General features: G+C 37.7%; 1 protein-coding gene across 3 annotated transcripts; it reads left to right on the top strand.

Annotated features, from left to right (window-relative positions):
- Positions 1-14,680: 14,680 nt before the first annotated feature.
- Positions 14,681-20,451, top strand: LOC107800916 (phototropic-responsive NPH3 family protein NPY3). Of its 3 annotated transcripts, none has more exons than XM_016624185.2 (5): positions 14,681-14,895; positions 15,797-16,296; positions 17,732-17,801; positions 18,263-19,438; positions 19,622-20,451. In XM_016624185.2, the coding sequence occupies exons 2-5, from the start codon at positions 16,235-16,237 to the stop codon at positions 20,195-20,197; spliced, it is 1,884 nt and encodes a 627-aa protein (XP_016479671.2). In that variant the 5' UTR covers positions 14,681-14,895; positions 15,797-16,234; the 3' UTR covers positions 20,198-20,451. The 3 variants fall into 3 exon arrangements, with proteins under 3 accessions (XP_016479671.2, XP_016479672.2, XP_016479673.2); XM_016624186.2 differs by lacking the exon at positions 14,681-14,895 and adding an exon at positions 14,912-15,095; XM_016624187.2 differs by lacking the exon at positions 14,681-14,895 and adding an exon at positions 15,135-15,298.
- The last annotated feature ends 5,291 nt before the right edge of the window (positions 20,452-25,742 follow it).

Below are 25,742 nucleotides of genomic sequence, written 5' to 3'. Positions count from 1 at the left end.
ACATCATCCGATGGAGAGTCGTGGAACAACTGGGGCTGTTGGATCATATCATACCAGCAATTCGAGTACTGAACGGGTTCAATATGGCGTACGGGGAAACGAAGGGAGAAATCACCTTAATGGTCAACACGGTCGGAACCACTCAACAAGCAAAGTTTTATGTGATCGAGGGGGAAATGAGGTACAACGCCTTGTTCGGGAGACCGTGGGTTCATAGCATGAGGGAGGTATCAATCGACCTTGCACCAAGTGTTGAAATTTCCAACCCCAGGAGAAATCAAAATGGTCTATGGGGAACAACTGGCCGCAAAGGAGATATTCGCCATCGAAGAAATGATCCTTGTACTCGCGATCATGACCTCAAAAGATAAGGGACCGATCAGAGAGAAAAGAACCAAATAGCAATCACAGGTCTCAGCCTCAACCGAGTCGGGAAAACTGGAGGACCGTCCAACATATGAGGAAGATGACTTCGGGGTCCCGAGATCCTTCATAGCACTTGATGACGCCGATGCCACCAAGTCAATAATTGAGGAACTGGAACAAGTCATATCTTAAAGCTAATGCCGATTATTTTGCCTGGCCGCACTTAGATATGAAAGGAATCCCACCGGAGATAACAACTCACAAATTGAGTTTGGATCCGAATTTCCATCCGATTAAACAGAGAGGAGGCCACAGTCTGAGGTCAAACATGTATTTATCAAAGACGGGGTATCTAAACTTTCAAAAATAGGTTCTATTCGGAAATTTAAATACCCGTATTAGCTAGCTAACGTAGTCGTCGTACCTAAAAAGTAAAACAAACTTAGAATGTGTATAGATTATAAGGATTTGAATAAGGATGCCCAAAGGACTCATTTCCTTTGCCTAACATCGACCGAATGATCGATGCAATGGCAAGGCACGAGATGCTGAGCTTTCTCGATGCCTATTTCGGGTACAACCAAATACGGATGGACTCGGGCGACCAAGAGAAAACTTCTTTTATAACTAGGTTCGAAACGTATTGCTATAACGTGATGCCATTTGGGTTAAAAGATGCTGATCCCACATACCAACGCCGAGTAAACCGAATATTCAAGAAACAAATAGGAAAATCAATGGAGGTTTATATTGATGATATGTTGGTTAAGTCCCTGCGAGCAGAGGACCATTTGAAACATTTGCAGGAAACCTTCGACATACTGAAGGAATACAATATAAAGTTGAACCCAGAGAAGTGTGCCTTCAGAGTTGGCTCGGGCAAGTTCTTCGGTTTCATGGTATTTAACCGGGGAATAGAGATCAACCCGGATAAGATAAAGGCCATAGAAGATATCACCTTGGTTGACAACATTAAGGTAGTGCAAAGGCTGACCAAGCGAATAGCCGCATAGGGCCGATTTATTTCCAGGTCATCGGATAAAAGCCACCGATTTTTCTCATTACTAAAGAAAAAGAGTGACTTCGCTTGGACCTAGGAGTTCCAAAAGGCTTTGGAGGAACTCAAACAATTCTCATCAAGCCCTCCTTTGTTGCACACCCCGAAGGCGAACGAGTAGCTATACCTTTACTTGGCAATTCCCGAGGTAGCGGTAAGTGGTGTCCTGATCGGGAAGAAGAAGGTACGCAATTACCTATATATTATGTTAGTAGAACCCTAGGTGATGCCTAAATGAGGTATCCACGCCTAGAAACACTGGTGCTTGCCTTACCAAGCGCATCTAAGAAACTAAAACCATATTTTCAATGTCACCCTATATGTGTCGTGTCTCGTATCCATTAAGGAATGTCATGCATAAACCCGAACTCTCAGGCCGGCTAGCAAAGTGGGCCGTAGAGATTAGCGGGTACGATATTAAATACAAACCTCGAACAATTATAAAGTCCCAGATATTGGCAGACTTTGTGGCCGATTTTCACACCAGCCTTGATTCCCAAGGCTAATAAAGAATTATTACTTGCCTCGGGGACTAGCTTGGGGGTTTGAACCCCATTCACAAATGATGCCTCCAACGCGAAAGGGTCCGGGTTGGGTATCGTGCTAAAAAACCCCACAGGTAACATAATAAGGCAATCAATTAGAACTGTGAAATAGTCTAACAATGAAGTCGAGAATGAGGCCATGATTGCAAGCCTGGAATTGGCTAAAAGCCTGGGGGCTGAGGTTATCAAAGCCAAGTATGATTCCTTCCTCGTTGTTAACCAGGTCAACGGAATATTAGAAGTCAAAGAAAACTAGATGTCGAGGTACTTGTATAATTACAAATAGTGTTGCATCGGTTCAAAGAATGAACGCTACAACATGTAACTCGAGATCAAAATAGTGAGGCCGATGCATTGGCTAACTTAGGGTCGTTAATGGACTTCGAAGAATTTAACTCCGGAACAATAGCGAAATTGATGAGCTCAGTAATAGAGGCCGGTCATGCCGAGGTAAACTCAACAAGTTTGACTAGGGATTGGCAAAACAAATACATGGATTACCTTCAGAAGGGGAAACTATCATCACATCCAAAATAATTGAAGGCCCTTCGAACTAAATTTGCCAGGGTTTGCTTGGTTGAAGGCCAACTATACCGAAAGTCATTTTTTGGATCGTTAACAGGATGTTTGGGGCTTGGAGAGACTGATTACATGATGAGGGAAGTCCATGAGAGGACTTGCGAAAACCCCTCAGGAGCAGAATCGTTGGTCCAAAAATTGATCAGGGCTAAGTATTACTGGAATGAAATGGAAAAAGATGCAAAGAACTTCGTTCGAAAGTGTGACAAATGTCAGATACATGCTCTGATGATCTACCAGCCGGGAGAGTTGCTTCACCCGGTCCTTTCCCCTTGGCCGTTCATGAAATGGGGAATGGATATCGTAGGTCCTTTACCATGGGCACCCAGTAAGGCTCATTACATATTGCTTATGATTGATTACTTTTCGAAGTGGGTTGAAGCACATGCATTTGAGAAAGGTAAGAAAAAAGAGGTTATCGACTTCATCTGGAATCATATAATCTGCTAGTTCGGGGTACCAACCGAAATCACGTGTGATAATGGGAGATAATTCATCGACAACAATATCAATAAGTTATTTGAAGATCACAAAATCAAAAAGACTTTATCAACCCCTTATCACTCGAGCGCAAACGGTCAAGCGAAGTCGACAAATAGGGCTATACTGTAGAACCTGAAAAAAGATTGTCCGACTCAAAACCAAGGTGGAAAGAAATTCTACGTGAGGTTTTATGGGTGTATCATATAACTTCGAGGTCGAGTACTAGAGAGACTCATTTTCTCTAGTATACGGCACAAAAGCTTTGATTCTGGTAGAAGTAGGACAACCGAGCTTAAGGTTCCGATATGCTACAGAAACATCGAATGACGAGGCTATAACCATAAGTTTAAATTTAGCGGATGAAAGGCGAGAAGCCGCCCTCATCCAGTTAGTAGCTCAAAAGCAGCGAATGGGAAAATATTACAACTGAAGGGCAAACCTTCGACACTTCTAAGTCAGGTACTTAGTATTGAGGAAATTCACACTACATACAAGAACCCGAATAACGGGAAACTAGGCCCGAACTGGGAAGGACCATATAGAGTCACCGGTATAACCGAAAAAGGCTCGTACCAGCTTGAGTTCGAAAATGGTGTACAACTGCAAAACAACTAGAATGTGGCACACTTGAAGCGGTACTATTGCTGAGGTATGAATACCTAAATTTCTTTGAGGTTTACTATCCTTTGAACTAACCTGTGCAGGTACTCAATCAAAGTCAAGTCCAAGAATTAGGTTTGAAAGCACGTGTTGCACTCCTTTTCCCTTTGACCTATTTTTTCCCGTAATGGTTTTTAGGACAAGATTTTTAATGAGGCAACAATAAGCGTGCTACTCTAGTTTTGAAGACCAGTCAAGCATCGGGGACTGGGGACTACTCGCATCAGATCATTAGTACTCGAGCCCTCAAAATTCAGCCTCAAGTACTAGGGGACTATCACACCCTGAATCAAGATTCGAAGATATGAGGTTCAAACGATCAAATGAATCGTGCCCGGATAGTTCATTCTCGCCATGATAGATAATTTTTGTATCTTCAGTTACTTACACGACATTTGATGTAATTAAGTGAGAAACTTCACCTTCTATACTTCATCGGTTCATGCTTACATGAGCAATGTTACCTTTATGTCACTTAGAATAAATATTATGTTCAAAACCTTCAAAGCCTTCGGATCATCATTAACCGGAGGCATGAAACCAAAGGTAGTAAGAGTCAGCAAGACTGTGCCCAATTATCTAAAGACCCCTAAGCCTACGGGTCGCCTTGAACCGGGAACTGTTGTCTGATAATAAGATCGGGCAAATCGGGCTACTAAACCTCGAGGGAACCGAGCCTACAAGGAAGGGCCTAAATACGAAAGGCCACAGCTAACTTAAGGTGCAAAGCCATTGGAACTTCGATCCCAATATATAAATGACTCAGAGACATCTGAGTTCATAAATATAAAAAGTAAGGTCCTTACATATTTTATGTCTATAAAGACTATGTCTGATCTGATCAAATCAATCAGTTTCGAATCACGGCCAAAGAAAGGGCCACTTTCGGCAAAGATTAACTGTGTCCAGATAAATTATTCAAATAGTTTAATTAAGACTTCATTTCATTTTTGTTAGACCCTCCGAAGTCAAAGCAACTCGAAGCCGTTGTTTGACCCGGACCCTATTCAAGTTTTGGAAGTAGAACAATTTGAGCAATGTCAAACTTTATGCTAAGGCATTGATGATGTATTAAGTTCGAGACACAAGTTATATATCCTAAGTCCTAAACATAAGCAAATGTAGAAAAGTTAAAGGACACAATATATAGCCGAAGGGTAATTTCATATATTTATTCACCAAAAGTTATTTACAGAGGCACAAGAAAACGGCCCCAAAGTACAAGCGTACAAATACAAGAAAAGACAAAAATAATATAAGCCAAGGCATTACCTGCCTAGTCTTAATCAAAGCCCAACTCGCTATCCAAACCCTTACGCTGGTACCTCGCTTTGGCCTTGGCTTCGTACCTTTTGGCCTCTTCGATCTTGGCCGCTAAGTCGACCCCCCTGGATTGGATCTCCTCGAGAGACTTCCTCCAAGATAGCCACTTCACCTACTCAGCCTTCATTATGATCCGGGCTTCGGCTAACTCGAAATCGGCCTTATATTGGGCCAAAATATCTTGGGCTTTCTAGACCGCGTTCGAAGCCACCTCCAATTTGGACTTCAACGCAATGTACTCTTGGACAAGAGCATCACGCTCTATGTTAGCCAATGCGAGTTATGCCGGGAGTTCCTCGTTCAGCTGAGCCCATTTGTTGGCCTTCTCTTTCGCCACTTGGAGCTGCACTCCGGTTGACACCGAGTCCTCTATGGTGGCATTCTGCTCCGATGCTGGGCGATCTATTTTGACTCTCATCACATTTGATTAAGTCTTGACTCTATCCATCTCGCTGAGCTGGTCGATCAAGGTTATCTTCCCTTGGACCTACGAGGTTGAGACGTTAGCATTAGTGTTTAGCCTCTCATTATCAATATCGAGCACTCTTACCTTCTCGACCAGAAGAGCATGGTCTTGTTTCGCTTTCGAGGCCTCCTTCTGGGCCTTCTCCAGTTCGTCCTGAAGGGTAGGGAGCTCGGCCATGTCCTTAAGGACATCATCCTTCTGCTCACCGAGAGCTTTGTATATCTCTGTTTGTTGGACCTGCTCCTTGAGCTTGAACTCGAGGTGGATCACCTCCATCCTAGATCGATGAAAGCTTTCATGATGAAGTTGTCACGCCCCGAGCCTAGGGGCGAGACCGGCACCCGGTGCCTCATCTATCCTTGCGTACCAACTTGCGACTAAGGGGCTCTAAACATATAATGTCATACTTTGGCCATGGGCCACATTGCAAAACAATTTGCATAGTAAAATATAAAACTGAATGGAAACCAACACAGACTAAATATCAATATAAAGCTGGGCCGGCAAGGCCGTCATAACTATTACAGCTGACAAACCAACAAAATATACATACAAGGCCTACAAACCCAACATACTACACTAACTGACAAGTTATGTCTACAAGCCTCTACTGCTGGATGTACCGCGATCGAAATAGTTCCCCGACCTACCCATAACCTATATACGTATATACATAAGATGTACACAAAACTTCTAAACCCGGTAACTCCGAAGGACGTGAAGCTTACCGATAAAGCTGAACTCGGGCAACACCTACTGAGGAGGTCTACCCGTCTGTCTGTCTGAACCTGTACGCATGAAATGCAGTGGCCCTAGAAAAGGGGCGTCAATACGAAATAATGTACCGAGTATGTAAGGAAACAGAATAACTGAAAGCTGAAACTGAACTGATAATATAATAACTGAAAGTAACTGGGAGTCAAAGAAAATTTGAATATATGCTTACTTGCTGATACTGACTCAACTCTCTCAATATAGTAAGTAAAATAACTGTCCGACCCTATAAGGCTATGTATATATGTAACTGCTCTGTCGTAGTATGCTCGCTCATAGGCGTTCAGCCATACTAGGCTCTGTATCTCTGCCATGCTGGGCTCGCTCATAGGCGCTCGACCACAGTAGGTTGGGTATATAACTTACCATCTGATCAGAGGTTGCCCAATAGGGGCCTGCCTATCGATTATAGCTCGATGGTAATGAAAATACTATAATACTATATATATAGGCTCTCTGCTCTCTTGACTGGAAGAAGACAGTACTCAATTAAATATGAAGTCTCGATAAGGAGAATACTGTAATTTATGAGACTAGGATAATGTATATAAATTCGGGAGTATGAACTTCTCTTTATGCCTCGTTATCAAACACATGTAATTACGAGATCATGCCAAAATGAAGGAAGGGCTTAGCCTTAACATACCTGAGCCGATTCTCTGGACAATCCTTCTAACACACGACAATTGCGACAAAACTTGTGACGGCAAGATCGGAGTAGAAAAAAATCTGTATGATATTCTTGAGAAAAATTATACCGGACTTATTTAGAGTCACGTTGCTAAGATGCTTAAGGAATTTTCTTGCTTGAATTCTTGAATCCTTGAATTCTCGTCTGAATATTCGTTTCCTACTTTGATATAAGACATTCTCCTAGATCAGAGAGGTGTTAAGCTTTAAGTAGTATGACTAAGCCACATATTACATAATTATGCCACCTTTTCACTCATAATGTAAGAGTCATCATTTGGACAAAGTCTTGCTGCCACGTTAGATCCCTTGGTTTTTATCCAAAGACCATAATCTCCACCAACTCCTTAATCAATTTATTTATTCCCCACTAATCCATTATTTAACCAATTACCCACATAATTAAGAATTATCTCAAATTACTTATAATACTGCTCATTTTTAATACACTTTATACATCATACTATCATGGTCATATGGTACCTAGTATGACACTAGTTCATAAATACTAGGTATTATATCCCAGACCGTATTTTATCCCAAATTGCCAAACTTTGACGAAACTTATTTTCTTCGATTCGCTTACCCTCTAACCTTCACGAATTTACTTATCCCTTATTTGAAATAGCATAATACTTGTAATCTCAAAATAATTTCCTTCCCGAACTTATGTCGAATAACTTACGACGAAACTTTAACGTATGAAAACGCGAGATGTCACAAAAGCACATAAGCCTAAGACATAGAGAAATAAAATTGTTAAAAACAATTAAGACTACGGGAACTCGTTAAAACAAACAGGGAAAAGGATATACCCGATTTAGCGTCTGCCGAGCTTTATTGAAAAGACTTAGCCCATCTACCTCGTCCATCTTCACTTGGTTTTCTTTATTTACCGAGGAACGTAGATAGTTGTCCCCTCCGACTGGCCTGGATAACATGCTAGTATCCACCGGCATCGTGAACATGACCATCCTTTTCCGTTCAGAGTCCACACTCGGGGCCAAAAATTGCTTCTCGATCTTTGAGCTCAAACTCGGCCCATATGATCCCGGTTGTACGACCTTTTTTGGGATCTCTCGGTGGCCAAAGCTAGAGTAATCTTCCAGCATACCGACATCCACACCCTAAAGAAATGAGTTAAGGGCATCGTCCACAGCCCGGGACGTTTCAATTAGTTTCTCTTCAGCAGCCCGAGCTTCATTTAAAATGGCCTCTATACGAGGCGGTGACTATTGAATGTGGATGACAGCGTCGCCTTCAGAGGCAGCCTTCCTCGGGATCGGAGGGGCTTCTTGCAAAGCATTAGCCACATGTTCTTCTTCGAACCCCCGAGCTGAGGAGTATTCAGCCTTACGAGCATCCCCCTCCGGGGCCACCAACTCTTGGTAGGCATAGATCGGCTCTTGGGTGAAGAACTCCATGTCCTCGTCATCATCGGGAAAATTATTGAGCCAAGGAAGAGCTTCAGAATCTGGGACCCGGGCATCCCAAGTCTTTTTGGTGCTCTTTCTAACCCTGAGCACAATCATTTTTCTCTTCTTGGCCTCGGCAGGAGCGTCCGAGGAGTGAGGGGATCTTTTCTTCTTTTTTTTTCTCCTTCTTCTTCACAACAACTTTGGCAACGGGTTGTAGATAAGTGGAGGATTTTGTAGATGGGGTTGAGGTCACGTCATCGGTGGTTTCCCGAAGTTAAGTGGTCTTGGGAAAGCCTATGAAAGAAGGACTTAGCCATGATAATAACAAAATGAAAAATGACCAGGAAAAAATTCAACCAAAAAAAGGCACTCACCGTGAGAACGAGCCTCCCACTTTCCCTTGGAGAGCTTATGCCACTCGTGCTTGGAATAGGTTAGCTACTTGCATATACCCTCGACCCACTCCCTAAAATGCGATACCGCGTTAGAGACTCGGGGGACAGTTGTATATCAAATAAAACATGTCATGAGAATGAAAAGTATATACAAGAAAGGACTTTGACAACTTAAGAGGAAGTAAACTTACGATTCAGGTTCCATTTCTTAGGGATCGACATGAACTCGAAAGGAATGAGGTAGTTGGTCTTTATCCGAACAAACCTACCCTATCAACATCGGTCCATGTCTTCGTCTATACAGGAGAAAGGAGCCTTCTTTGCCCGACGGGCAATTTTGATTAACCCTTCTCGAAAGATTCGGGGGTTGTATACTCAGAGCAAATGATCAACCGTGAACCGTGGCTCCTCTATATTGTTCGCAAAATGGCAGAGAAGAGTCACGATCCTCCAAAAGGATGGTGAACTTGCCTGAGGCAAATTTCCTACCTCTTATAGAACTCGAGGACCACCGCATCAACAGGACCAAACGTGAAAGGATACGTGTAAACACTTAAGTATCCTTCCACATGTGTCGTGATGTCCTTGTCGGGACTGGGAACGACTATATCCTTACCTTCCCATTTACAAACCTCTCGGATAGCTTTGAGCATCTCCTCGGTAATGGATCAAATGTACCTCCACGCCTCCTCACCCCGATCCCCTTGTGCGGAGGCTTTCTCGACTTTAAAGTCATTATCTATGGAGCAACCGCTGGGGATGAAATCTGTGAGGGGAGGTCCCTGGGCTACCACCAGAGGCACTGCCTCGGTGCCGTTGGCCGAGGAAGTAGTCATCGGTGCAGTGTTTTGGGGTACCGATTTCGAGGTCTTTCGCCATTTCTACCTAAGTATATAAAGATTTGAAGACTAGATTTGAAGATTTGGTTTGAAGGTTTGAAGATGAACTGTGAGGATATGAAAAATATGAAGAACAAGTTATGAAGATTTGAAGGATTGATGAACGGATGATGAAATAAAAGGCTCAAGGGTAACTTAAGGAAGTTTGAAATCAAAATGTAAAAAAGTGAAAATAGGAAACCAGAACTTTTATAGGGAAAGAGTAATGAACGCATGACGTTTCGAATTCGGTAACTATCAGGGGTGATCAACCAACATCTAACGCGTGTCCAAAATCAAAGCGACGTGACTGATGGGACGTTCCGGTTCCTCAACTTGCTCATGGTGTGCGAGAGAAGGAATCGGGGTCAATTAGTCACTTCTCATCGCTCATATAATCTACTATCCGAGAAGTGAGGGAATTATCCGTGTACGGGTAGAATCGGGGATAAAGTTACCCCGATTTTTCGTTAAGAAGCGAGGAACAACGTTACTCGTTACTAGCTCGAGTGAGACTGAGGGTGCCCGCAAATCGGAACCCGGAGCGGACGGAATCGAGCATGGCGGAACCGAGAGAGACTCTAGCTCGAGCAATACAAAGAATCGAGGGTAAAAGAAAAAATGGGTAAAGAAGACAAATGGAGAGCCGAAATATCCTCCATCAGCCGGATATTACGGTGCGGATCACGCTCGGTATTGGTTGTAGATCGTGTTTTCGTGAGAGAAAAGAAAGAAATAATTTTTACCTTATTTAGACTTGTATTAGGGTTAAAACTCCTCTACTATATAAAGAGAAGAACCCTTTCATTTTTTGGGCACTATTTGCACGCATATCAAGGTAATAAAATTTACTTTGACTTTTTGCAATTGTTTAAGTGTTCTTTAGTGGTTCATCCGTCTATTGGAATCGGAACCCTATCTCGAAGGCTTAATCGGTCATTGGCAATTAAGTTAAATGGAAGGCTTAATTACTACGTCAATTCGGTTTGATCGTTTCATTTCATTTTAATTTAATTTACTGTTCTTTGACCATTTGTGTTAAGTTAAATCATATATCCTTTAAACCGCGTATAAATTTAATTGTTATCCGTTTTAAAGGTAAACATTGTCAATCTTAAATTTAATTAAGGAGGATGATATGCAATCCTCAGTCTACTCTATTCAAATTCATTTAAATAATTCATCTGAATTAAACTACTTTTACGCTAACCATAAATTGACGATAACATTAATTTCTCTTTGTTCGGGATTGAAACATTGACAAGAGGGGTTGCTCTGATGGTAAGCAACCTCCATTTCCAATCAAGAGGTTGTGAGTTCGAGTCACTCCAAGAGTAAGGTGGGGAGTTCTTGGAGGGAAGGATGCCGATGGTCTATTGGAAACAGTCTCTCTACCTCATGGTAGGGGTAAGGTCCCCAGACCCCACTAGTGAGATTATATTGGGTTGTTGTTGTTGTCCGGGATTGAAACATATCATAATATACAAAGCTCACACAAGAAGAACTGTACAATTCACTAAGATCCAAAAATTAGGAACTATAGTTTTTGATCTTCCTGTGACGAAGGAAGGGAGACATCCACAAGTACCACATGTGAAGCAAAGTGCACTGCACTCGTGTGATGGCAAGAAAAAGTTTGTTAGACCAAACATTGTCAATTGTTCATTGTCATATATTGCAAGAAACTCTTAAGAGACATCCGACCAACTGTCGTGGATAGTATCTTTATGAAGATTTCCTCTAAAATCTATGTCAGCTTAAACCACTTCTCAATGCTACTAAAATATTTCTATCGCATCTTTACATAGATCTTATTGATGCAAAACTATAATAGCCACTGTATATAAAAAAAGGAAGAAGACCAGAGAAGTTTATACTAGTAGTAAAAGAATGTGTTGGGCGAAGAGATTCCTTACACAATGTTAGAATTTATTAATTAATTCAGCAATCGGAGCATTATTATAGGAAAGTGTAAAAGGGCAAAGAATATGGCATGTCAGAAAATGTTATAATATGGATTTTAGGTGACATTGGAAGAAGAGGAGTTTTGGAGTTTGGTACATGGGCATGTGAGAGATTTTAGAGGAAAATTTAAAACGAAAGACGTTTTGGATAAGAGAAAAAGGATGTGGTCGCAGTTTGTCCATAAGGTGAAGAGGGGATGCCCATTTTTTGATTGGACTACTCCATTGCATGGTTCAAAAAACTCATTTAATCAAATTCTGGAGTTACAGTGAAATAACTTTAATTTATTCTTTATTCGGAAATATAACAATTCAATTTGATGCCACTTACCTAGATGTGGTGCTTGTCCCTCGAAGTGAAGGGGGCATCTTAATAATTGTTTGATTGGTTGATTTTGCTCGATATTGTGTTGGATTGACACTACAAATCTAATTCATAACTTGAACTTAGCTCCAATTTTTTTAATCAATTTTTTAATTAAAATTTTAATTTGTGATGGAGGGAGGCCAAATATGAAATAGGTAGCTTGGACTATGCTATGTATTAATGATCTTTTATAATATAGGAGATCTTGATCTTTTATTTATAGTTATTGTATTAACTGGTCGAAAGCATTTATGTCGCTACAATATTTCTCATGTCAAAATGGCTATAGAAGTTTATTAAGGGTCAAATTTAATTTGGCTCTTGAGAGCAAAAAGTGATACTAATAAATAGTTTGATCGCATTGAATAGCTCTGTGCATAATTGTTAAATTAAAAGATGATAAGTTCAATATTTACAATCCATTAGTTAACGAGAATTCTCTCAAACTTTTAGAAAAGATTACTACTACCTCCATTCCGTTTCGATTGATGTGAATTTAATTTTTTTGGGTCCGTTTTAAAAAGAATGATTCCTTTTTAAATTTAAAAATAATTTTGCTTAAACTTATAATTCTACCCTTAATGAGAAACTTTTATAATCATACAAATACTCTTGCCCCTTTTTGAATTATTTAGGACCACAAATTTCAAAAGTCTTCATTTTTTCTTAAACTCCGTATCCAGTTAAATATGTTCACATAAATTGGAACGGATGGAGTAAGTACTAAGTTTTCTCGTTGGGAGAAGTTGGTTGACCATTCATATGTAACGTGGAAATTACGCTGAAATGGTTCTTTCTTCCAAGTCTTCTGAGTATACTATAAATTGCAAAAGCGAGGCAAAGTCTAATTATCTACACTAAAAGAAACGCAGTCCTAATTCCAATGTTTTAAGCCATGAGTGACCCATGTGCCACCCACAGTATGGTCCAGTCCTTATTTCATACTAACAAAATATACGAACCTTACGCAGAAGAAAGCAGCCAAAACAGTAGAGAAGATTAGAGACGGGTTTAGCGAGAAAATTATCTTACACTTATCTTTGATGAAAGAAGCCGCAAGTTTAGATAGAATTTACTGACTTGAAATTTACTTTGATGTAACAGTCCCAATCAATCAACACTTCAAATATTTTATATAGTTTTGTTTGTGACATTCGCGTGACCAAATTCGCAATCTTATATCTCTCGTTTTAAAAAGTTTCACTTAATAAACACTCAACTAATTAGAAACTAAAACAAATTTGAAATAAAAGTAATTAATGCGTTTCTGTTTGTTTTTAAAATAGTTAAATATAATTAGTTAAATATAATTCAACAAAGGTCAATTTATTTAAACCACTAATTTGGGACTGGAGGAGCATTAATCAACGAATTATGCTTTAATTTTAAAATTATTTTGGGTCAACTATGTGTATTAGTACTTCCTTGTAATTATTAAAGTCCGTTTCGTTTAAGTCGGCTTTAGCATTTAGACAATTCAGCATAATCAGATTACTTTTGCACTAATCTGTAATCTATATTGAGATTAATTATACTTTGCTAATTCCACATTGAAGCAGCTCAATAATTATAACTCTAACCTTGCAATATATAGACCAATATATTTCAACCCAACAAAGGCCATTCACAGGCTAACCTAGTTCAGAAAAAAAAAACAGACTTTACTGACGCTATTTTTGAATATATAATGTAAGAGAAAAATGAGATGGAAAGCACCGTTATAAAAGTAGGAGAGGGAAATGGAAGGGAGATGGAAAACACTGTTATAAAAGTAGGAGAAGGAAATGGAGGGGTCGTCATCTTATTGCTATAACTATTAACAATACGGATAAAAGAGAGCTTTGTTTAATTGGGAAAGAGTTAGAGCCCGTTTGGATTAGCCGATAAATATCAGGTGCTGAAAAATACTTTTAAGTGCTGGAACTAATTTAATAAATAAGCAGTTATGTGTTTGGATACAAGTGATGAAATTGATAATAAGCTGGTGCAGTATTTGATAAAAAAATGTTGATAAGCTCTTTTTATGTTAAAATGACTTAAATAACCTTAGAAGTGTTTACACTTATTAGGACGTAATTTCTTCAAAATTTTAGATTCCAAATCGATCCAAATACAAAATATTCTATTTGTCATTTTATTTTAAATACAACTGTGCTTAGATAAGATAACTTTTATGATAAATATAATTTATTTTATGATAAGCATATAATCATAAGTTATAATAATTAATAAATTGATAAAAGTTTCTCAGTAAAAAATAAACCTAAATAGGATAAAATATTTGAAGAGAAACAAACACTGTCTTTATTACCACAACACTTAGAAAGCAACACACCAAAAATTTGATATGTCATCATTTATTACATACAGTTCAAAGATTAATACACAATCACATAGATATAAATATGCAAAGGAATAGAGAATTTGCTTATCTTAAATAGTCAATGAGTATTGGAAGAGGCGGGGGAGGGAGGTTTAGGTTGAAATAGTAATTGAGGCGGTGAGTATCGATGTAAGAGTTTTGTTCTAAAAAAGAATATTTTAAGGATAAAATATTAAAAATTTTGGTCAAACTTAAAGTGATTATAAACTAAAAATTTATAAGATGGGGGCGATTAGCTTATGACTTATCGCTTTTGACTTATTTTTGACTTATAAATACTTTTAACTTACGAAACGCGTATATAAACCGAAAAGTAATTATAAACTAGTTTAGCCAAACACCTCTCTCTTAGACAACAACAAAGTGAGTAGATTGTGTCAGATTGGCGTGCGTAATACTGTAGCCAATACTAAGAGGAGAGAAGAAAGGATATAATTAGAGATTGGAGGAGGATGTTTCTTAACACCTTTATTTGCTCAAAAAAGAAGCCACCCCCACTTTCCCGTTTCAGCTGATACACACTTTAAAAGAAGCTAAATACAGCTAGGTAATTTGTAGAGTAATTAGTACTTAGTTTTTCTTCGTTTTCTGTACTGGGATTTCTGAGAAATAGTGGTGGTGGGGACGGTGGTGCTGATTCTCAAGTGTTTGGAAACATTCTTGAGATTGGCATTTTGTGAATACACGGTGTTGCTTTGGTGGCTGGCAAAGATTAGATTAGATTAGCGACAACTCATCTTTTTCATGGTTGGTTTTTTGTGTTCTTGTTACTTCATCTTTTTCTTCTGATTGCTGGTAGCGGTTTGTGCCCTTTGGAATTTCCTCTTGGCTTTGTCCCTCAAAATTGTTCTTCTACTTCCTCTTGTGCTTTTATACTGTATTTGCTTTCTTTCTGTACCTCAGTTTGATTGATTTGCCTTTACTTCGCATGAAATTTCGTAGCTATTGCGGTGAGTCTTGGAGATTAATCACTCAAATAAAAAAAAATCCCTCTTTCTTCTGTGTCTTAAAATGCACGTTGAATTGGTTTATTTTTGTTGTTCTCTCTTAAAGATACTTTCTTTTTTCTGATTTTTGCTTGGCATTGCACTTGGGTATGTCAATCAACTTAGCTTGCTTAGATCGGGATTTCTAGATTATTTCTTGCTTTTTTGGGGGAAAATATGGCTTTGGTGCAATGTGGGACAATTGTCTTTTGTAATTGTATTGGTGGTTTTCTTTTGGCATGTTTTCAGTTTGATTTTTTGTGTCAAGTGATATGTTCAATGTGATGCTCTGTTTTAGGCAATTTTGCTTTTTTTTACCCTTCCAGTTCAGAACACATTTTTGGGTACTTGTGCATGTTTGTTCATATATATGCGACACTTGCAAACCAAATTGATACTTGTTGCCTGCAATTTTGTTATGTTCTTGAAAACATACCAAGATGATGTTTCTTTGTATTACAGGTCCTTCAACTTCATTGGTGAGAGGGGAGCATTGAATAGAGGAATGTGGATTCTGGTGTTTGCTTTTTCAGAGAAAGCACGGGAAGTTGTTTAAATATTTATATATTAGCACCAGGAGTGGAGGGATAAACAATTAGAGGAAGGGCGGTGGTCTCAGTGGTGAGCATGTGGCAGTAACACTGGTTTTGAGAGCTCAAAATTTGCATTTTTTAAGGTATTGAGTCGGTTGGTCAAATATCTTGGACTGGCATTTTGTGGTTGGTTGTGGTTGAGCTTACAACTAGAATCAGTAAAGAAGCCAACCCTCTTCCTTCTTGAAAGCTTGTGAAGTTTGGAAATATAGCACTTTTGGTTTACCCTTTCCTTAGCTTTGTCTTCTGAATTATTGAAAGTTTAGGACTGAGATACAGTAGCTGAATAGATACTTTGAACACCAAGATGAAGTTTATGAAACTTGGATCCAAGCCTGATCAGTTTCAGACAGAAGGAGATAATATCAGGTCAATAATTCATCCATCTTTATGAAATTTTGTTTATTTCCCTTCCCAGCATTCCCCACCTTCCTTTTCCCATCATTCCAATTAGATAGTATTGTTTTTGTTCTTATATGTCATATTTTCCGGATGATATACTTTTATATATTTGTAGTGCTATGCCTGTTTGAATCTGTTGTCTTTGTTAATGCTTGGTTTTCCTCTCATATAGTTACTATGTTAAGCACATAAAAGGAAAACGGTATTTATTCACTTCTTTATTCTCAAGCATTTATTCACAAGAGGTAGATGGGCATGGATCATTGGTTAGGCAGCAATATTCTTGTGCAGGAAATGGTTGTGAAGGTCAGGATTAGAACAAACAATTCTCTTAGTTGTACCAGGATTTACTTGCCTCAAGCACTTAGTTTTGATTCCCCTCTTCTCAAAAATATCACAGACGCATGTGCAAAGTAAGATGAGACTTTGAGACTTACCCTGAGCGTAATTTCTACTCTATTTCCTGCCAACCTAATCTTTAAGTGCTACCAAATTCACTGTGTTGGTGTGTGCTCTTTTCTTTTATAGCTTATTAGGTATCTCAAAAGCTCGTCTGCTTCACCATTTTCAGTTAGTTGCCAAAAGTAGTACAATTGGGAATGATATATTTTACTTTAAACTAGGATAAAATAGACTGCAAACTACCCAGTGACATTTATAGCATCATTTTCTGACTCGAAACCGTATCATGAAATAGAAATGTAGAATTACTTCAGAAAAAATGGAGTAGAGTACATACTCTTCTTTTTGCGCATATGAGAACTAGATATGAAAAGGTGCAACATAACTTAGCGCCTTCCAAAAGAAATCCTCCCAGGACACAGTCAAGAAATAATGAATGTTACATTGCCAACCATCTACCTTAGTTCATTTCCAGATAAGTAGCTTAGTAAGCTGAGGGATTTCTTCTTCCAACATTTAATCAGGTTTGAATGAAATTTCCTCTAGGAAGGGAACTATTCACCATTTTAACATGAGAGTTCAACCCCCCCCCCCCCCCCCCAACCCCCCCCCCACACACACACACCAAGTTTAGATTATAAACAGGGGAAAACCTTACTACAAGCACTTAAGATCATATATTAATTACACTGCCTTGGCAAAAGCTAGCCTTTCGGCAACAAATGATTTCAGATTGTCCTTTATCAAGCCAGGAAAATGTATCATCTCTCCCTCCCTCTCTCTCTCTCTCTTTAAAACCACCCAGGTGTGCCCTGAATGAATTTTTAATAATAAGTACGTCAAAAAGAGACGTACAAGTAAGGGGGGCAAGACCTTACCTTACTAATCCAAATGAGTTTTTTTTCTTGATACATAACACGCTGGCTATGTGCATATTGTTTGATTTTACATTGTTTGAAATGGTTTCATCTGGAAGATGATGTATAAGCTTCCTATGCAGGTATGTAGCAACTGAATTGGCAACTGATATGGTCATCCATGTTGGAGATGTAAAATTTAATGTCCACAAGGTATGTTCTCCATCTTAGGGCCATATTTGTCATACTCTTTTCTTGGCGTGTTTAACATATAAAACTTTGAAGTACATGTTTTAGATACTTTTAGACATGATATCCCAGAAATACTAGCCTAAGGTCTATTAGTTGTCCATTGACATTGACATGTCGACACCGGTTATCAAAGTGGTTAAACCATAAGATTGTATTTACGGTGTCACTTTCAGCATGCATCAGCCAGACATTGCATTCAAAGTGCAAAGTTTCTTAATTCCATCTTGTTATTTCTGAATGTTCAGAAGAGAGAGCCTAGCAAGGGAATACTCTCAATGAGAGAGAGCCTAATCCTTCATTATATCAATAGTGCAGATGCTGATACTTGCAGACCAATACTCATTTCCCTGTTGTTGCCTGCTTATTATCTTATCCATCCGATACGTTACCTGTTAATACTAACAGGATTATATTTTCTCCAGTTCCCACTTCTGTCCAAGAGTGGTAGCTTGCAGAAGCTGGCCGCACATACAAATGAGGAAAGCAATGATGAAATCAACATCCACGATGTACCTGGTGGACCTGCAGCTTTTGAAATATGCGCAAAGTTCTGTTATGGTATGACAGTAACTCTGAATGCGTACAATGTGGTTGCAGCTCGCTGTGCAGCTGAATATCTGGAAATGTATGAAACTGTAGAGAAGGGTAACCTTATCTACAAGATTGAGGTCTTCCTTACTTCTAGCATCTTCAGGAGCTGGAAAGATTCAATCATTGTTCTTCAAACAACAAAATCCTTTCTTCCCTGGTCCGAGGAATTAAAGATTGTTAGTCATTGTCTAGACTCTGTAGCATCTAAAGCTTATATTGACACCTCAAAGGTTGACTGGTCGTATACGTATAACCGTAAAAATCTTCCATCTGAAAATGGAAGTGATCCGCTATGGAATGGTATGAAAATGCAACAGTTTGTTCCAAGAGACTGGTGGGTTGAGGACCTTTGTGAACTTCACATTGACATGTATAAACGGGTTATAACGACAATAAAAACTAAGGGAGGAATGTCTCCAGAAGTAATAGGTGAAGCATTGAAAGCGTATGCCTACCGAAGGCTACCGGGATTCAGCAAGGGTACACTACCAGGAAGCGATCCTGTGAAGTATCGGTACTTGGTTGATGCAATTACTTCTCTGTTGCCGACAGAGAAAAATAGTGTTTCTTGTAATTTCTTGATCAGATTGTTACAGACTTCTATCTCTTTGGAATGCGGAGAAACAGTAAGATGTGAACTGAAGAGGAGGATTGGCTTGCAGCTGGACGAGGCATCGGTAGCTGACCTCCTCCTTCGAGCCCCAGCTAGTGAAGCTACTACATACGATATTGACATAGTACATGAGCTTGTTCAACAGTTCATACTGCAGCAAAGGAGTGGTCAGAGCGATTATACTGAAGATAATGAATTTCAGGAGATGCCCCCTGCATTTGCATCAGATGCTTCCAAGGTTAAGGTGGCAAGGGTGATTGATGGATACCTTGCGGAAGTTTCTCGAGATCCAAATCTACCTTTGCCTAAATTTGTCAATCTTGCTGATATGGTCTCTGGCTTCCGTAGACCTTCCCATGATGGAATTTACCGTGCTATTGACATGTACCTTAAGGTATCCATTTTGCATTTATCTTTTTCAAACATCATGTTTATAGTTTTTGGGCTTCAGATATTTGAAAAGGAAAGCAATTAATGGGTAAAAACCACTCTGTCTGCTCCTTGAGAAGCACCAGAGGCACATTTTTGTGGCTGGTTTATCATCAAGAGTTCTGAATAATCATTTTCTTTTTCTCAGGAACATCCTGAGATCACCAAGAGTGAAAGAAAAAGAATTTGTAAACTAATGGACTGTCGGAAGCTATCAGCTGAGGCTTGCATGCATGCTGTGCAGAATGAGCGCCTTCCTTTACGCGTAGTTGTACAAGTGCTGTTCTTCGAGCAAGTCAGAGCAACAACATCATCTGGTGGTGGCAGCACTCCTGACCTACATGGAACAATTAAAGCCTTGCTTCCAGTGGAATCCCATGGGAGCTCAAGATCTGCTACTACCAACACAGAGGAGGACTGGGATGCCGTGCCTACAGCTGAGGAGCTTAAAGCTTTGAAAGGGGAGCTTGCTACTCTAAGGTTAAGAGACAAGGAAGGGAGCAATGATAGTAATTTGAAAGACATGAAACTGAGTGCCGAAAAGGTGGCTGGTGGCAAAGCAAAGGGTTTAATCATGTCCAAGAAGATCTTCTCAAAACTGTGGTCCAATAAAGATAGACTAAGTGAGAACAGCAGCTCGGATACATCAGAAAGCCCGGGGTCTTCCAATGCTGGGGAATCAAAGTCCACCCCATCAAGAAGTAGGAGGCATTCCCTGTCTTAATATTAGTTGCAGATTAACCAGTTTCTCATATGTTATGTTAAACGTTTTACCCCCTATTGTTGCTAGGAAGAAGCTAAGTCTGCCACTAACCTTTGAAAAGGAAGAGAGAATTCCCCCTAAAAAATTTTGAGCATTTGAAGAATGTATTTGCAAGGTAGATGAGCTTGAAACTGAATTGGATCCTCTAGTTTGATAGTTTTTTCATTGTATTAAATTGTTCCCCAAGAGAAATATACGTCTCCTCCTTTATTTAAGGCCCTCTTTTTACAAGAACAGAATTGGTTTTAGATATCAAGCACAATATATCTTCTTCTGGACCGGACCTTAAAGAAAGAAGTCCTTATGTAGCAGTGGACATGTATTGCAGTTAGTTTGTTAATTTTATGGTGATAACTGACTAGGCCATGGTTAATTAGGGAAATAGTTTGACTGGCATGGTAACATACTAGCGGAAACGATATAGAGAAGACATGAAAAAGAATTAGGGGGATACAACACGAGCTGTTGAACACTAAACATTTTGAAGTAACAAATATTATATGTATAGCCTGAATTAGCCTAACATTAATTACAAGAAGCAAAGGTGATTGTCAAGAGATTCAATTAGCCTATATAACTATTTCATAATCCATAGATCTTAATGAACCTTTTTTTTCGTCTTCTACTTTGAGTCTGAATAAGAATAAAGGATTGCTCGTTACCTTAACTTTTTATGGGTAGGGTGTTGGTGGAAATGACGTCAGGTAGCCACTCTAAAGTACTTCTATTAGGAATTAGCAAATGTGTTCTAACTTTCAGTTTTTTCTGGATAAAAATTTTTTGAATTGTCCTGAAGTTACGATATCTAGTTTAACATTTTAGGACAAAATAAGTACTGACTAATCTTTAAATATTATCTCTAAGAATGGATGTTTGTGCACCTACCCAAAAAGGTGTAAATTGGGAGCCTTGGCAATGTGTGCTATAGGTACGTACACTTTGCTTTGTACAGTTGGATAATATATCTGGTTATGTTTTGGGCCTAACTGTTGAATGACAGCAGCTGTAAAGGGTTTATCAACAAATTTTATGACTGTCTTACTTATTATTATTTTCAACTATTATTAGTACTCCTCATTTGTTCTTCATGTTAACCCGAAAACTGATCTTTTCTATTCGCAATCGTATGTCGCCGTTTATTTAGGTCGAACTTTATTGGCATTTTACACTACATTCTGGATAAATATTTTCTTAATTATTTGAGATGTATTATATATCCTCCCACTATCTTAATTTATTTGAAGTGTCACTATTTGGATTTCAAATAAATCTTTCTTTTACGTTGCTTTTCTCAAATAGTTCTTAAACATTTTACTATTTTCTGAAAATTATGTCTATACCTGATTTTTTTTTTTTAAGTTTCTAAAGTACGTCAAATTATTTTCAGAAAATCAAGGAACCGAAATAATACCCGTAGTCCAAATTCTGTAATTCATTTTTTTTGACAGAGAGTAGTTTTTAGTTGACTGCATAAAGGGAGTTTGGGAGTGTAATGGAGTATAAGATTTCTCAGAGTTCATACCATAAATTTTGAACTTTAGAAATAATACATTGAATTTTAGCATATCTTTGTCTGGTCTTTGTAAACATAGACATTTCAAATTGACAATGGAATTTTACACAAATAGCCAACTGAATTCATTATTTTCTTTTTCTAGCCGGTATTGATTATACATCAATTATACATGATTATATATAAATTGTATTTTGGATTTATATATATATATATATATATATATATATATATATATATATATATATATATATATATATATATATATATATATATATATATATATATTTGCAACAAATAATAAAACCACTTTCAACGCGACTCTTTTTATTTTATTATTTTGAATTGAAAGGGTTATACAAAATGCTTAAATGGGTTGTCAAAAATCTCAATCTTATAATTTCGCTCACAGAGATATTCTTCTTATTTGTACCGCCACTTTTTTTTTTTCAAGACGACTACTTTACTTTATTAAGTACTCCTATAATATATGTACGAGTATAATATTTCCCAGGTGAATATACACAAGGACAAAAAATATAAGTAAAACAAAACATAATGAAGAGAGGATTTGTACAAATATAGGAGTAGTGGGCAAATATTTAAATGGGCCACAAAATCCAACTCTCAGCCCCACAAACCTGGGCCTTTTCTTTTAAGGCCGTACTTGACCACACATACAAAACTCAGTAAATGGATTTATGCATCGCCTACCGACATTCCATTATGGTACTTTGTTTTCACATTGGAATGTTCTCTTAAATCATGATTCTGCCTCTGAAATGTTAGTTCTCTAAATCTGAGTTGTTGTCATTCTTTTTCGTGGTCCTCTAGATTTCAATTGAACTACAAGGACAAAAGCAATGCTTTCAGATTATTGAGCTTTCACTTCAAACTGTCTACTATTACTACGTACGTACTGCTTTCAATCAGTCTCAGTGAATTATGGCTTTGCATACTATATCATTTAAAGTATACCATTTGCATCAATTTCTTATGTTGTGACACTTGCAAAGAGGAATAGCGAGAGCACTATAGGGTATGTTCTCAATCAAATGAATAGTTGAAAATCATGGGAAATCAAGGTTCAATATAGGCAAAGAAAAGAAATATAGTTGATTCCTTGTCATCTATTAGTAAGAAAATTCATTATTTGAAATACATTAAATCTTTGACTAAGTACACAAAACTGTAAAAGCAATCAAGGCCGACCAAACTTGACTTGTATTAATTTGTAAAAATAAATGCTGCTTTTCTCCCACCTTACCTAAACCAACTATCGAGGATACAGTTAGGCTCAGTGTGGAGTTTTTTACAAATTCAAATGTTGGGCGCCGTTTGTTTCTCCTGGTATTGTTTATTTAGTAGTATAAACGTAATTAAATATGGTTAGGATCTAAGTTTCACACTGTCTGAGTCAAAGCTTGCCTAATTCGTTTTCTTTTTACCCTATTGACACAGACAAGGGAAAATATAATAGTATTGAACAAGATAGAAAAATGTAGAGTAATTAATGATCTATATCCAATCTGAGATTGTGATTGTGCTTATTTTGGTCTTGAACAATGACGTTGTTAATGCGATGACTGGGACAGGCGCGAGGCAAAAATGATGCGCCATTTGGATTCTATTTTTGTTTGGAAACCAAGATTTTGGGAAAAAGTTTTTTTCTTTTAAAGAAGGGTCAATTCACACTGAAACATAAAGTACTAAAATCACAATCTTGTGACCTTGCGTTATAGGGTTCCAACTCATCATCCTAATCTCAAAGATTGGCTGGCCTTTTCTCTACCTTGGAAAAAAAAAAAGAGAGGGCAATTTAAGATTTACTAAACTACAAATAAGGCTCACGCTAAGCACTTATCTTTTTTATAAGATGGGACTTTTAGATAAAGAAAGGACTATCTTTGGAGAATATTCGTATTAATTTTTGTTAAAAAATATCTTTATTCGAAAACTTTTTGTTTTAATGAAAATATATATTTCCTCTATTTCATTTATGTGGAACATTCCTTACTAGTTTGTTACAAAAAAATTATATATTTTTATATTTTTTAATAATTTAATTTTACATTCTCATTTTACCTTAATAATATGTTTTTGTAGTCCAGATATATCTTGACATGTAAGCTCCGTACGAGTAAAATTACATCACAAAATTGAAATGAGGGACTATGGTATTTTCAAGTAAAATATGGTGCTGTTAGTTTTTCCTAAAGCAACACATATTCACATCCAACTAAGGACCCATTTGTCCATAATTTGTTTCGGTTTTTTTTCTTTCAAAAATGAGATTTTCAAAAAAAAAAAAATTTACTCACAAATCTGCAATACTTATTAAAATGAAATACATGTCCAAACACAATTTTAAATTTCAAATACCATTTTTAACTTAACTCAAAACACTACTTTTTTTTCAAAAATTATAATTTTTAGTTCAAACGCCTGTTAATAGTATGGATAGATTGGGCCCTTCTTTCCTCCCGAAAGCGTTCGCCTTTTGCTCTCAATTGAAAGACGGTCAAAAGGGAAAATACATTATGATATAGTTTTTTCATTGGATTATATATTGTCTGAAATTGACTATCCATAATGACAACTAACACTTGATCTCACACATAATTAATCATCACCAAGCAAAGCCAGTCATCAAAAGTAACCTTGGCTTCATGAATTGTATGATCATAAAACAACTTTTCCAACTGGATAGATTAGGATTCCCCGTGAAGTTTTGATATTTAGATGAAACACACATGATTTGACACATAACTTTCAATTTTTATTCTAGATTCCATAATATTATTGCTTGATAATACAAAAAAAAAAAAAGGTTGAAAATTTAAGTGTGATTACTTGCAGAAGAAATTTCAGGGAAATAATATTAATGGCGAACTGCATATACGTGGTATTATTACTATCCATACACTCAAACTTGTTAGTTTCAACTCCATACTACACGTAATTCTTATGAAAACCTTGCCAATCATGACAAGGAAAAAGTTTTAAATTGCATTTTCACTTGGCACATACATTATCATAGAGTTTAAGTGGGAGAGTAGGAATTTCATGCAAGAAAAATATATGATCGGCACTCAATTTATATTAATAGTCACGACGAACAAAGGGTTTTTAGTTGCGTTTTCCTTTCTTTTAATTTTTGACTCCATCTTGCTCCTTTCAATATTAACATAATATCAAATCAATTATGAGGACCAAAGTGTCTAGTTTTATGTCTAAGATTCGATGGTGATTGATCATGTAGAACAATATGATGGTCTGATTTTAGTATCCAACTCCCACTACCCTCTTGATAGGTACCCCAATAGCCAATATTGTATGCAGATCAAAAAGACTATCTTCAGACTAAACTCTTTTCTGCAACGCCAAAAACCTATTATATGCTCCATATTACTCAGATAGTAACGTTACAATTTCTAGCACTGCCAAAAGGAACAAAATTAAAGATTGTATAATTTACTCCCCCACCATCCAATTATTACTTAGATAGTAACTTCCGTAATATATGTTTACAGATAGTAAGTTCAGTACAGTGCAGTACGATTCATAAAGTATCTCGTGTTCACGCATGGTTCAGAGAAATGCCGTAACTTAAGGGTATATATATGAACAACTTACTCGAATACAAATATTAGTGGTTACTTCAACAGCTCCAATTCCGTGAACTATAAGTCACCCGTAACAACTTTACATACATTACCAATGGAAGAAATTCGTGGCTTGTCCTAATCTAATGGAGACCACAAAAAAGTAGCTAGTGGAAAGAAATGGTCCCTCATTTATTCATGTGCAGTTGAAATAAGTGGAAGTCTGATCCCCCACCCCTCATCAGTTCCAAGTGATCCCTAATCACTATCTTTCTAGTTCCATTTTTGTTTTCTGTTTTCACAAAGAAACAAACATCCCTTGCACAGCTCATACTTTTTAACATAATCATAACACGAAGTAGTGTATTTGTTTTGAAAAGACAACATG

This window comes from Nicotiana tabacum, chromosome 17, assembly GCF_000715075.1.
Source record: "Nicotiana tabacum cultivar K326 chromosome 17, ASM71507v2, whole genome shotgun sequence".
Lineage (NCBI taxonomy): Eukaryota > Viridiplantae > Streptophyta > Magnoliopsida > Solanales > Solanaceae > Nicotiana > Nicotiana tabacum.
This window is presented reverse-complemented; position numbering and strand designations above follow the sequence as displayed.